The following is a 15,394-nucleotide window of genomic DNA, read 5'->3' as shown; positions in this document are numbered from 1 at the left end:
CTGAGCACAGTACTCCAAGTGGGGTCTGACGAGGGTCTTATAAAGCTGCATCATTATCTCCCGACTCCTAAACTCAATCGCTTGATTGATGAAGGCCAGCACACCATACGCCTTCCTAACCACCTCCTCTACCTGCGAGGCCGATTTAAGAGTCCTATGGACCCAGACCCCAAGGTCCTTCTGATCCTCTACACTACACCCTTGACATTATACTCCTTCATCCCATTTGACCTGCCAAAATGTACCACTACACATTTATCCGGGTTTATTGACTGGTACTCACTTAGTGCTAGAGGTGTGGATGGGGCAGAGTTTGTAAGAAGGATCTGGCATGTGGGAGGACTACACTTATGTGGGAGGACTACACTTATCTTTATCCATCAGTACCTTATCGGGTGGATTCTCAGAGGCTTTTTCCCAGGGCTGAAATGGCTGCTACGAGAGGACACAGGTTTAAGGTACAGAGGAGATGTCAGGGGTAAGTTTTTCACTCAGAGGGTGGTGGGTGAGTGGACTAGTCAACATCTTGCATGTGGGAGGCTTTCAAGTGTAAGTTGATAGGGATTCAGGACCGACACATTCCTGTAAGGATGAAGGATAAGGATGGCAAGTTTTGGGAACCTTGGATAATGAGAGATATTGTGAATCTAGTCAAAGAGAAAAAGGAAGCCCAGGAGGGCTTCTTGAAACAGTATGTAGATAGTCCAACTAGGGAAGGGGCCGTACTGGACCTGGTATTGGGGAAAGAGCCCGGCCAGGTGGTCGATGTTTCAGTAGGGGAGCAGTTTGGGAACAGTGACCACAATTCAGTAAGCTTTAAGATACTGATGGATAAAGATAAGAGTAGTCCTCAAGTTCAGGTGCTAAATTGGGGGAAGGCTAATTACAACAATATTAGGCAGGAACTGAAGAATGTAGATTGGGGGCAGATGTTTGAGGGCAAATCAACATCTGGCATGTGGGAGGCTTTCAAGTGTAAGTTGATAGGGATTCAGGACCGACACATTCCTGTAAGGATGAAGGATAAGGATGGCAAGTTTTGGGAACCTTGGATAATGAGAGATATTGTGAATCTAGTCAAAGAGAAAAAGGAAGCATTTGTCAAAGCTAGGAGGCTGGGAACACACGAAGCAAGTGTGGAATACAAGGAAAGTAGAAAGAAACTTAAGCAAGGAGTAAGGAGAGCTAAAAGAGGTCACAGAAAATCATTGGCCAGCAGGATTAAGGAAAATCCCAAGGCTTTTTATACATATATAAAGAGCAAGAGGGTAGCCAGGGAGAGGGTTGGGCCACTCAAGGACAGGGGAGGGAATGTGTGCATGAAGCCAGAGGAAATGGGCTATGAATATGGTATATGAATATACTCGCCCGACCTCAGGGTCTCATCAGCGTGAGTTAGATTCCAATGGACAATGGAAAACATAGTTGAACAGAGGGATCTCATAGATCATAGAAACCCTACAGTGCAGAAGGAGGCCATTCGGCCCATCGAGTCTGCACCGACCACAATCCCACCCAGGCCCTATCCCCACATATTTTTACCCACTAATCCCTCTAACCTACGCATCCCAGGACTCTAAGGGGCAATTTTTTATTTATTTTTTAACCTGGCCAATCAACCTAACCCGCACATCTTTGGACTGTGGGAGGAAACCGGAGCACCCGGAGGAAACCCAAGCAGACACGAGGAGAATGTGCAAACTCCACACAGACAGTGACCCGAGCCGGGAATCGAACCCGGGACCCTGGAGCTGTGAAGCAGCAGTGCTAACCACTGTGCTACCGTGCCGCCCTAAGTTCAGGAATGACACAGACTGTCAGTATACTTGGACGATAACCTGGTCACAGACACCTCAGAACAAGAGCACTTGGCAAACCTGGAAGAGATGCTGAAAAGATTTTCCAGAGCTGGGATACACCTTGTGGTGAACCATAGATGGTTACCACTATGGGTACTGAACCATAGATGGTTAGCACTATGGGTACTTGTACATATGTTACTGTTGTCTCTGTTGGGGTTAGGGTTGGGGTGTTCTACCTGTTGGTATTGTTCTGTGGTACACTCCGGTTGGCTCCGCCTACCTGTAGGAGTATAAAGGTCACTGCACTGCCCGGTGACCCTTTAGTCTGGGATTGTATTGTTAAGCAGTATGCTCCATTCTTGTTCCTAATAAAAGCCTTTATTTCCCGGGTACGATCCAGCCTCCCGAGTGATTTAATCGCGCATCAATTTTATTAGTAACAATTTTTGGTTGAAAAAAAAAACCATGGAGCAAATGTTAAAAACCGATCGGCTTACCTTAGATCCGCGTGCAGCTGGAGCGTCGAACACTTTCGACCATTGGTTGAAGTGTTTCCAGGATTATATCGACGCCTCAACAGCAGTCCAAAACGATGCCGATAGATTGCGGGTCCTCCACGCAAGGGTAAGCGACACTGTGTATGCAACAATCCGTGATGCCCAAGACTACAAAGGGGCCATCGAACTACTTAAGAAACTGTACAACAAACCGCCAAACGAGATTCATGCTCGTCACCTACTAGCCACTCGACGGCGGCAGCCCGGCGAAACGACGGGACAGTACCTGCGCAAACTTCAGCAGCTAGCCAGAGCCTGCAATTGCAAGCCAGTGTCGGCGGCCCAGTATACTAACGATCTGATCCGAGATGCGTTCGTGGCGGGAATCGGCTCATCCTATATTCGCCTGCGGCTGCTAGAGCAAGGTAACTTGGACCTAGCTAAGACGGTGGAATTGGCTGATGCGATGGAAACGGCCTCCAGAAGTCTTGAAACTTACCCCACCGACCACGTGGGAACATCGTGGCAAGTACAGCCACCGACTCAACTCTACCCAGCGGCTCCTAGGAACTGCGCGATCGTGCTTTCAACCTCGGATCTGACGGCTGCGGCAGTGCTACTTCTGTGGATTGGTGAAGCACCCTCGCCAGAGATGTCCGGCCAGAACGGTATTTTGCTCCGCGTGTGGGAAGAAAGGGCACTATGCTAAAGTGTGCCGAGCTAAACCACCTTCGAAGCCAAGCAGCGCGGCATGTGACTCTCCAGGATCTGTCTCCTCATCTTCGGCTTCGTCGAGGTCTTCCACCATGTGCGATTCACGAGCGCCGCCATTCATGAGGACGACGACGCAAGACACGTGCGACCTGTGAGTGCCGCCACTTTCAACACCATCGACCACGTGCGATCCATGGGTGCAGCCATTTTGGTCGACACCGACCGCAGATGACCAGCAGGGGTCATCATCATCAACCATCTCAGCTGCCTGCAGTTGCACTCAAGATTCAACGGTGGCGTCAATCATCCTGGACCAGGCCAAGCCTCACAGACTCGACAAGTCCATGATGGACATAGAGGTAAACGGACGCCTAATACATTGTCTGTTTGACAGCGGGAGCACGGAGAGTTTCATTCAGCCTGACACCGTGAAACGGTGCGGTCTCCGAGTACAGACTATCAGACAGACAATTTCTATGGCGTCGAGGTCCCGATCTGTTACCGTGCTTGGGAGCTGCGTGGTAAACCTAACGGTGCAGGGCACAGTTTATGAGAACTTCAGGCTCCTCGTGTTACCGCACCTTTGCGCTCCGATACTCCTGGGACTAGACTTTATGGTCCACCTGAGGAGTGTGACCCTGCAGTACGATGGGCCAGTCCCTCCACTTTCAGTGGGAGAACAGCAGCCTCCAAATTGCCCAGCGCGCTCCACGTGCAGTCTCTCGACACTCAGAATCACCCTGCCATCTTTATTTGAGAATCTTGTGGCAGGCTGCAAGCCCATCACAACTAAGAGCAGGCGTTACAGCGCTGAGGATCGGAGCTTTATTCGATCTGAGGTTCAGCGGCTCCTCAGGGAAGGGATCATTCAACCTAGCACTAGCCCATGGAGAGCCCAAGTCGTGGTGGTTAAAACTGGAGACAAGCCCCGGATGGTCATAGACTATAGTCAGACCATTAATAGGTACACGCAGCTGGACGCATACCCTCTCCCGCGCATATCTGACATGGTCAACCAGATTGCGCAGTGCCGGGTGTTTTCCACCATCGACTTGAAGTCAGCCTATCACCAGCTCCCCATTCGCCCAGAGGACCGAAAATATACGGCCTTTGAGGCGGATGGTCGTCTCTACCACTTCTTAAGGGTCCCCTTTGGTGTCACGAATGGGGTCTTGGTCTTCCAGCGTGCAATGGACCGAATGATGGACCAAAACGGGCTACGGGCTACCTTCCCGTAACTGGACAACATCACTATCTGTGGCTATGACCAGCAGGACCACGATGCCAACCTCCTAAAGTTTTTATGCACTGCGTCTCGCCTGAATCTGACCTATTACAGGGAGAAGTGTGTATTCAGCAAGCGCCGCCTAGCAATTCTCGGATACGTGGTGGAAAACGGGGTCATCGGCCCCGATCCAGACTGTATGCGTTCCCTCCTTGAACTTCCCCTACCCACTAGCATCAAAGCACTGAGAAGATGCTTAGGCTTCTTTTCGTATTACGCACAGTGGGTTCCCAATTATGTGGACAAAGCCCGTCCGCTCATAAAGTCTACCTCTTTTCCCCTGGCAGCAGAGGCTCGCTTAGCCTTTGAAGGGATAAAAGCTGACATCGCGAAAGCCACGATGCACGCTGTCGATGAGTCCATCCCCTTCCAGGTGGAGAGTGATGCATCTGATTTCGCCCTGGCCGCCACACTTAACCAGGCAGGCAGGCCCGTCGCCTTTTTCTCTCGCACCCTCCAAGGCCCTGAAATTCGGCACTCTGCTGTGGAAAAAGAGGCTCAGGCCATTGTGGAGGCCGTCCGGCATTGGCGCCATTACTTGGCTGGAAAACGATTCACCCTGCTCACGGACCAGCGGTCCGTGGCGTTCATGTTCAACAACACGTTAAGGGGTAAGATCAAAAATGATAAAATCTTGAGGTGGAGAATCGAACTCTCCACCTCCAACTATGATATCATGTACCGTCTGGGGAAGCTCAATGAGCCCTCAGATGCCCTGTCGCGTGGAACATGTGCCAGTGTGCAGGAGGACCGGCTACAGGCCCTCCACAATGATCTCTGCCATCCGGGGATCACTCGGCTCTTCCATTTTGTAAAGGCCCGGAATCTACCCTACTCCGTAGAGGATGTCAGGTCGATAACTCGAAGCTGCCAGGTATGTGCTGAATGCAAGCCGCACTTCTACCGACCTGACAGGGCACACCTCATTAAGGCCACTCGCCCTTTTGGAAGACTGAGTGTTGATTTCAAGTGTTGATTCCTTCGACAGATCGGAATGTGTACTTCCTCAACGTGATTGACGAGTACTCCCGATTCCCTTTTGCCATTCCCTGTTCAGACATGACCGCTGCCACGGTTATCAAAGCATTGCGGGATCTTTTCAACCTGTTTGGTTACCCCAGTTATATCCACAGTGATAGGATTTCGTCGTTTATGAGTGACGACTTGAGGCAATACCTGCTCTCAAAAGGAATTGCCTCAAGTAGGACTACGAGTTACAACCCCAGGGGTAACGGGCAGGTTGAAAGAGAAAACGCTACAGTCTGGAAGGCTGTCTTACTGGCGTTGAGGTCTAAGGGTCTTCCAGTCTCCCGTTGGCAAGAGGTACTTTCTGATGCGCTCCATTCAATCCGGTCCCTCCTGTGTACTGCAACCAATGCTACCCCACATGAGTGGATGTTTACCTTCCCTAGGAAGTCTTCCTCTGGGACCTCACTGCCGTCTTGGTTGACGTAGTCAGGACCTGTCCTCCTGCGGCGGCATGTTAGGACCCACAAGTCCGACCCTTTGGTTGAACAGGTCCATCTCCTCCATGCCAACCCTCAATATGCCTATGTAGCATATCTTGACGGGCGAGAGGACACGGTCTCTATTCGAGATCTGGCGCCTGCAGGGGACCTGGAAACCCCCGTCGCTCCCGCACCCCTGGTTAGGGACCCCTTGCCCTTTATCTCCCCTCCTGACACGGCGCGGGCAGTATCAGGACCACCACTTAATCCTCTTACTCCCGTGTACAGCTTGCCTGAGTCCAAGAGATTGTCGCCACCTCGGGGCATTCCTGAGTCCGGGAGATTGTCGCCACCTCGTGGTCCACCCGTCTGTGAGGAACTGGAGGAGTCACTGGACACCGCCTTGGAGAGAGGGACACCACGGTCACCAGAACCGGCGCTACCGCCAGTGTTGAGGAGGTCGCAGAGACGGTGCGGTCCTCCAATACGACTGAACTTGTGAATATATGGACAGTTCGTACAGTTTTTTTGCCCCACCGGCCTTTGTTTTAAAGGAGGGGTGAATGTGGTGAACCATAGATGGTTACCACTATGGGTACTGAACCATAGATGGTTAGCACTATGGGTACTTGTACATATGTTACTGTTGTCACTGTTGGGGTTAGGGTTGGGGTGTTCTACCTGTTGGTATTGTTCTGTGGTACACTCCGGTTGGCTCCGCCTACCTGTAGGAGTATAAAGGTCACTGCGCTGCCTGGTGACCCTTTAGTCTGGGAATGTATTGTTCAGCAGTATGCTCCATTCTTGTTCCTAATAAAAGCCTTTATTTCCCGGGTACGATCCAGCCTCCCGCGTGGTTTAAGAGAGAAAAATGTGCCTTTCAGGCTGTTTGGGTGATTACCGGGTGGACACAGTGATTTACACCCCGTAGAACAGAAAATCAAGGGGGCAGCACCCCTGAAAAATATCACAGTTAAAATCCTTCTTAAGATTAGTAAACTGCTATGGGAAACTCATTCTGGACTTGGTTACCCTTTGCATGCCCTGCTATGGAAGGACCAAAAATGGTCCTGGAAGGAAATGATGTGGAGATGCCGGCGTTGGACTGGGGTAAGCACAGTAAGAAGTCTCACAACACCAGGTTAAAGTCCAACAGGTTTATTTGGTGGCAAATACCATAAGCTTTCGGAGCACAGCTCCTTCGTCAGATGGAGTGGATATCTGTTCTCAAACAGTGCAAACCAGACACAGAAATCAAGTTACAGAATACTGATTAGAATGCAAATCTCTACAGCCAGCCAGGTCTTAAAGGTACAGACAATGTGGGTAGAGGGAGAATTCAACACAGGTTAAAGAGATGTGTATTGTCTCCAGACAGAACAGCTAGTGAGATTCTGCAAGATCAGGGGGAAGGCTGTGGGGGTTACTGATAATGTGACATAAATCCAACATCCCGGTTTAGGCCGTCCTCATGTGTGCGGAACTTGGCTATCAGTTTCTGCTCAGCGACTCTGCGCTGTCGTGTGTCGTGAAGGCCGCCTTGGAGAACGCTTACCTGAAGATCCAAGGCTGAATGCCCGTGACTGCTGAAGTGCTCCCCCTGGAAGGAAACCCAGGCTGAGGCTTTCAACAAGGTAAACAACAATTTTTGTCATCAAATCTGTTGGTCCATTTTGACCCGAAGAAGGAACTCATGCTGACATGTGACTATGGGATTGGGGCTGTACTTTCACATTGTTGGAAAGATAGAACAGAAAGGTCGAGAGCATTTACATCCAGAATCCTCTTAGACGCCAAGCGGAGGTATTCGCTAATTGAGAAAGAGGGATTGATGGTCATTTTTGACATAAAAAGATTTAATGAGAATGTCTGAGGTGCTTTATAATAGCTTGGGCCATTCAGAGGATGAGGCAATTTCCACCATTGTTTCTGCCCAGATTGTCAGAAGGGATATGAAACTCAATCCACAGAATATTACCATGTGTCTCTGGATGACTGGTCCAGTGAGAATACCAGTGCACCACTGCCTCCCCTAACTAGAGATCCATTTCAACTCTGAAATAAATAGCTGATAAGAGTGGCTGTTGGACTAGGAGCAGGATGCTTGAGATGTAGAATTCTGTCCGTGAGAATGTGCAAAGATTGACTCTGGTCATTTCCTTCATTAGCCAGCTTCATGCAATACAGAGTCAGAAAGCCCAAGGAAGGCCATTCGGCCCAGCAATGCTGTGCTGATTCTCTACTGAGAAATCCAGTTCGTTCCACTCCCCCAAAAGGGAACAAGACCTGTCCCTGGCTGAGTCTCAACATAGAATCATAGAATCCCTACAGTGCAAAAGGAGGCCAATCAGCCTATCGAGCCTGCACCGACCACAATCCCACCCAGGCACTATCCCTGTAACACCACGTTTTTATCCTGAATGCCCCTGACACTATGGGACAACTTAACATGGTTAATTCATCTAACCCGCACACCTTTGGACTGTGGAAGGAAACCGGAGCACCCGGAGAAAACCCACACAGACACGGGGAGAACGTGCAAACTCCACGCAGACAGTGACCCAAGCCAGGAATTGAACCTGGGTCCCTGGAGCTGTGAGGCAGCAGTGCTAACCACTGTGGCACCGTGCCGCCATGTTAGTGATTGGTGCTCTGTCTGACGAGGAGTGCTGGTGAATGAGGGTTGTTTGGTGGCATGACGGTTTAAATCACTTTACGATAATTAATAGTTGGCTAATAAGATGTCCTATTCTGTGGACAGAACAGACATGGTCAATCTTCCACATTGTCATCTAGATGTGCATTTACAGCACTGTTTTTAAAATAGAAGATAATTGCAATTGCTGCCATTTCTTTCCAGGAGCTGTTTGGGAGGGGAGCGAGTGTCTCCGTGTTCTAGTGAGTGCTGACACTGTGCAATGGGGCTCTCCAGTGGCTGCAACATGCACAATTACAAACACTTCCTGTGTCGTGGGTTCCATCACACACGCCTCAGAGATATTGTGGCAACTGGACAAGGTGAACATTCCCAGGACACAGTACACCATTGTGAACCGGACCGTATCTCAGGTCAACATTCCTGCTTTCAATCAAACAGTTGGAGTGCTCAGTTGTGCAATCCAGCAAGGATTGGGAATGCCTGTGCGGAATGGAGTCAGAATCCGCACTGGATGTAAGTATCGGCACATGGTGAAGCTGAGTGAAACAGCTTGAGGGTGACTAAGTTAAGAAGGGTTTATTATGAACAATATAAGTGTGTTTGTACAAGCAATGGTCAGACACAACAAAAGAGAAAAATAAAGACACACTCTCTGTCCCTCAGCTCCAACTCACGTTCCTCCCTGGCCCCGAGTCACGCCCTTGCTCCCGTTTGGCTTCCAGCGCTGCCACCCACTTATTTCCATTCTCTCATTGCCTTCCTCTGGTGCTTTGCTTTTGCCCTCTTCTTGAGGTATTTTATTGCCTCCTCTTTGAGGTCTTTGTTACTTATGGACCTTTTAAGAGAGTTGTCCTCTATCTGGGCACTAATCCAGTTTTCCTGTCTGGAGCTGTTTGTTGATTCTTGCTGCTTTAAATGTATTACCACTTCAAAACTGCCAATGAGCCGTCAGCATTCTCTCTCTCCATTTTCACACTTTTGGGGTTTTGGAGCGAATCTGCTGCTCTTTTTTTAACTTTTAAAACTTTTATTAAGGGAAACTCCTTTTTGTGATGTCTGGAATGTTTGTTTCCTCTGGCGGTTTGGAGATTTCTGTTTGGAAAACGGCTAATGTTACGCCGCTGTTTAAAAAAGGAAGGAGACAAAAGGCGGGTAACTATAGGCCGGTCAGCTTAACGTCTGTAGTAGGGAAAATGCTGGAATCCATTATTAAAGAGGAGATAGCAGGGCATCTGGATAGAAATGGTTCGATCAATCAGACGCAGCATGGATTCATGAGGGGAAAGTCGTGCTTGACGAACATGTTGGATTTTTATGAAGATGTGACTAGGGGGGTTGATGGAGGAGAACCGGTGGATGCGGTGTTTTTGGATTTCCAAAAGGCGTTTGATAAGGTGCCCCATAAAAGGCTGCTGAAGAAGATTAGGGCACACGGAGTTGGGGGTAGTGTGTTAAAGTGGATTGGGGACTGGCTATCCGACAGGAAGCAAAGAGTCGGAATAAATGGGTGTTTTTCCGGTTGGAGGAAGGTAACTAGTGGCGTGCCGCAGGGATCGGTACTCGGGCCGCAACTATTTACCATTTATATAGATGATCTGGAGGAGGGGACGGAGTGTAGGGTAACGAAGTTTGCAGACGACACAAAGATAAGTGGAAAAGTGAATCGTGTGGAGGACGGAGAAGATCTGCAGAGAGATTTGGACAGGCTGAGTGAGTGGGCGAGGATATGGCAAATGGAGTATAACGTTGAGAAATGCGAGGTTATACACTTTGGAGGAAATAATAACAAATGGGATTACTATCTCAATGGAAACAAATTAAAACATGCTACCGTGCAAAGGGACCTGGGGGTCCTTGTGCATGAGACGCAAAAGCCCAGTCTGCAGGTACAACAGGTGATCAAGAAGGCAAATGGGATGTTGGCCTATATTGCGAGGGGGATAGAATATAAAAGCAGGGATGTCTTGATGCACCTGTACAGGGCATTGGTGAGGCCGCAGCTGGAATACTGTGTGCAGTATTGGTCCCCTTATATGAGGAAGGATATATTGGCATTGGAGGGAGTGCAGAGAAGGTTCACCAGGTTGATACCGGAGATGAGGGGTTTGGATTATGAGGAGAGGCTGAGGAGATTGGGTTTGTACTCGTTGGAGTTTAGAAGGATGAGGGGGGATCTTATGGAGACTTATAAGATAATGCGGGGGCTGGATAGGGTGGAGGCGGAGAGATTCTTTCCACTTAGTAAGGAAGTTAAAACTAGAGGACACAGCCTCAAAATAAAGGGGGGTCGGTTTAAGACAGAGTTGAGGAGGAACTTCTTCTCCCAGAGGGTGGTGAATCTCTGGAATTCTCTGCCCACTGAGGTGGTGGAGGCTACCTCGCTGAATATGTTTAAAGCGCGGATGGATGGATTCCTGATCGGTAAGGGAATTAAGGGTTATGGGGATCAGGCGGGTAAGTGGTACTGATCCACGTCAGATCAGCCATGATCTTATTGAATGGCGGGGCAGGCTCGAGGGGCTAGATGGCCTACTCCTGCTCCTATTTCTTATGTTCTTATGTTCTTATGTTTTCTATCCATGGTGACTTGGCCGTTTGGATTCAGAATTGGCTTGCCCATAAACATGAGGACACACGAGGACGGCCTCAACCGGAATATTGGGTTCATGTCACACTATCTGTAATCCCCACAGCTTGCCTGGACCTGCAGAGTCTCACTGGCTGTCCTGTCTGGAGACAATACACATCTCTTTAACCTGTCTTAATGCTCTCTCCACTCACATTGTTTGCATGTTAAAGACTTGATTAGCTGTAAGTATTCGCATTCCAACCATTATTCTGTAAATTGAGTTTGTGTCTTTATATGCCCTGTTTGTGAACAGAATTCCCATTCACTTGAAGAAGGGGCTTAAGGCTCCGAAAGCTTGTGGCTTTTACAGGATCTCAATCATAGAAACCCTACAGTACAGAAAGAGGCCATTTGGCCCATCGAGTCTGCACCGACCACAATCCCACCCTGGCCCTACCCCCATATCCCTACATATCTTAGCCACTAATCCCTCTAACCTACGCATCTCAGGATACTAAGGGGCAATTTTAGCATGGCCAATCAACCTAACTCGCACATCTTTGGACTGCGGGAGGAAACCGGAGCACCCGGAGGAAATCCATGCAGACACGAGGAGAATGTGCAAATTCCACACAGGCAGTGACCCAAGCCGGGAGTCGAACCCAGGTCCCTGGAGCTGTGAAGCAGCAGTGCTAACCACTGCTACCGTGCCGCCCTTTTGCTACCAAATAAACCTGTTGGACTTTAACCTGGTGTTGTAAAACTTCTTGCTGTGTTTGCCCATAAACGCCAGACAGTGGTGATGGAAGGTTTTCTGGCTGGAGGTCTGTGACTAGTGGTGTTCCGCAGGGATCCATACTGGGACCTCTGCTGTTTGTGATATATAGAAATGACTTGGATGAAAACACAGATGGGTACATGAGTAAATTTGCAGATAACACAAAGATAGGTGTAGAGTCATAGAGGTTTACAGCACGGAAACAGGCCCTTTGGCCCAACTTGTCCATGCCGCCTTTTTTTTAAACGACTAAGCTAGTTCCAACTGCCCGCGTTTGGCCCATATCCCTCGATAGCCATCTTACTCATGTAACTGTCTAAATGCTTTTTGAAACACAAAATTGTACCCGCATCTACTACTACTTCTGGCAGCTTGTTCCAGACACTCACCACCCTTTTTTCACCATCTGTGTGAAAAAATTGCCCCTCTGGACCCCTTTGTATCTCTCCCCTCTCGCCTTAAACCTATGCCCTCCAGTTTTAGACTCCCCTACCTTTGGGAAAAGATATTGACTATCTAGCTGATGTTTGCCCCTCATTATTTTGTAGACCTCTATAAGATCACCCCCAAGCCTGCAACACACGCCCAGACTCTGTCGCGCACGCCCAGACTCTGTCACGCATGCCGACACTCTGTCGCATCCGCCTACTCTTTGACACGAAGCCCACACTCTGTCACAAAGACCACACTCTGTCGCGAAGCCCACACTCTGTCGAGCATGCCCGCACTCTCACACTCCCTCGCTCTCACACTCCCTCACTCTCACACTCCCTCGCTCTCACACTCCCTCACTCTCACACTCCCTCGCTCTCACACTCCCTCGCTCTCACACTCCCTCGCTCTCACACTCCCTCGCTCTCACACTCCCTCGCTCTCACGCTCCCTCGCTCTCACACTCCCTCGCTCTCACACTCCCTCGCTCTCACACTCCTTCGCACTCACGCTCCCTCGCTCTCACACTCCCTCGCACTCACGCTCCCTCACTCTCACACTCCCTCACTCTCACACTCCCTCGCTCTCACACTCCCTCGCTCTCACACTCCCTCGCTCTCATGCTCCCTCGCTCTCAAAGAACAAAGAACAATATAGCACAGGAACAGGCCCTTCGGCCCTCCAAGCCTGCGCCGCTCATGTGCCCAACTAGTCCATTCGTTTGTATCCCTCTATTCCCAGTCTGTTCATGTGGCTATCTAGATAAGTCTTGAATGATCCCTCGCTCTCCCTCGCCCCCTCGTTCTCCCTCGCTCTCACGCTCCCTCACTCTCTCACACTCTCTCTTTCTCGCTACACTCTCTCAAGCTCTCTCTCACACACTCTCACACACTGTCTCTCACACATTCTTTCTCTCACTCTCACTCTCACTCTCACTCTCACACTCTCACTCACACTCTCTCACACTGTCTCTTTCTCTCTCTCACACTGTCTCTCTCTCACGCTCTCTCTCACGCTCTCTCTCACGCTCTCTCTCACGCTCTCTCGCACACTCTCTCTCAGACAGCCTCTCTCACACACTCTCTCTCACACACTCTCTCACACTCTCACACACTCTCTCTCTCTCTCTCACACACTCTTTCTCATACTCTGTCACACTCACATCAATCTCACACTAATTACTCGGGGGCACAGGTTTAAGGTGCGAGGGGCAAGGTTTAAAGGAGATGTATGAGGCAGATTTTTTACACAGAGTAGTGGGTGCCTGGAACTCGTTGCCGGGGGAGGTAGTGGAAGCTGATACGATAGTGACTTTTAAGGGGTGTCTTGACAAATACATGAATAGGATGGGAATATAGGGATACGGTCCCCAGAAGGGTCGGGTGTTTTAGTTTAGTCTGGCAGCATGGTCGGGCAGGCTTGGAGGGCCGAAGGGCCTGTTCCTGTGCTGCAATTTTCTTTGTTCACACTCTCTCTTGCACACTCTCTCTCTCACACACACTCTCTCTCATGCGCACACCCTGCACATACACATCACGCACCCCCTACACACCTAACATGCAGGTTCAGCAGGCAATAGGGAAGGCAAATGTAGTATAAAAATGGGGAAGTAATGCTAAAACTATTCAAGGCACTAGTTAGACCACAGCTGGAATACTGTGAACAGCTTTGGTCCCCTTATCTGAGGAAAGATATACTGGCATTGGAAGCAGTCCAGAGAAGGTTCACTGGGTTGATCCTGGGCATGGAGGGATTTTTTTATGAGGAGAGGTTGAGTAGGTTGGGGATTGTACTCATTGGAGTTTAGAAGAATGAGAAGCAATCTTATTGAGACATATAGAATTCTCAGGGGGCTTGACAGGGTAGATGCTGAGAGGTTGTTTCCCCTTGTGGGAGAGTCTAGAACCAGAGTAAGGGGGTGCCCATTTAAGTCAGAGATGAGGAGGAATTTCTTCTCTGAGGGAAGTGAATCTGGGGAATTCTTTACTGCAGAGGGCTGTAGAGGCTGGGTCATTAAATATGTTCAAGGCTGAGATAAAGATTTTAATCAGTCAGAGAATTGAGGGTTATGGGGATAAGGTGAGAAAGTGGAGTTGAGGATTATCAGATCAGTCATGATCTAATTGAATGGTGGAGCAGACCGAATGGCTTAATTCTATTTCTACGTCTTATGGTGTTCTGCATGGTTACAATTCTGTGATTCTGTAATCATGTATATTCACAGCCAGTCTTTATTAACAACACTCACGATTTGATTATGCAGCAGAGGGTACAGTTACTCAGCTGACCCTGTGCTGGGTCTCTGTCAATCCCTACACTGACCATGTCTCAGGTCATGTGTTTTTTTTACTTCATTGCTGAGATGTACTGCACTCAATCCCCCATTAACCCTGCACATACCCATACCCATACCCTAACCCTAACCCTAACCCTAACCCAAACCCTAACCCAAACCCATACACTAACCCTAACCCAAACCCATACCCTAACCCTAAACCATACCCATACCCAAACCCATACCCAAACCCATACCCTAACCCTAACCCATACTCCCCCACAGTCCCAAATACAGTCATGTTCACAACTTCTTCAACTTAAAGCCTCAAGATAAGCTTTCTGTTTTCAGTAGCTCCAGATAAACCAGTGAACCTAACCTGCATAACAAGCTGGAAGAAGGGGCCGAGTATGACATGCAGTTGGAACCCTGGCAGAGACCCCCTCATACCAACAAACTATACACTCCGCATAATAAGGTGAGTTACCCTGGCAGTGATGACAAAACTGCTGTCCGCTAATGTACAGGCCTGGAATTAAAATGATCAGCATTCTGCACCCATGTTGAGGACTGAACGACTTAGTGAGAACATTGATATCTGCATACCACTGTGAAGTTGAGTTTGTGAAGTTAGAATCTGATGTTGGTAAAGATGTAAAAAATTGTAAAAATGCGAGAAGAAAAAAAATTTGTGTGGTCCCTTTAAAAGCTGGGGTTTTGTTTCATAGAACATAGAACATAGAACATTACAGCACAGAACAGGCCCTTCGGCCCACGATGTTGTGCCGACCTTCATCTGAAACCAAGATCAAGCTATCCCACTCCCTACCATCCTGGTGTGCTCCATGTGCCTATCCAATAACCGCTTAAATGTTCCTAAAGTGTCTGACTCCACTATCACTGCAGGCAGTCCATTCCACACCCCAACCACTCTC

The 15,394-nt window shown here is 49.1% G+C and overlaps 1 protein-coding gene across 1 annotated transcript in view; it reads left to right on the top strand.

Moving 5' to 3' along the window:
* The window catches only part of LOC144486379 (granulocyte colony-stimulating factor receptor-like), a 274,469-nt gene that overhangs the window by 22,002 nt on the left and 237,073 nt on the right, over positions 1–15,394 (top strand). Inside the window, exons 3-4 of the mRNA XM_078204416.1 lie at positions 8,607–8,918; positions 14,811–14,937. Coding sequence (XP_078060542.1) covers positions 8,607–8,918; positions 14,811–14,937 — 439 coding nt within the window. The remainder of the gene's footprint in view (positions 1–8,606; positions 8,919–14,810; positions 14,938–15,394) is intronic.

The sequence above is a fragment of the Mustelus asterias genome, unplaced genomic scaffold (assembly GCF_964213995.1).
Source record: "Mustelus asterias unplaced genomic scaffold, sMusAst1.hap1.1 HAP1_SCAFFOLD_327, whole genome shotgun sequence".
In the NCBI taxonomy this organism is placed as follows: Eukaryota; Metazoa; Chordata; class Chondrichthyes; order Carcharhiniformes; family Triakidae; genus Mustelus; species Mustelus asterias.
This window is presented reverse-complemented; position numbering and strand designations above follow the sequence as displayed.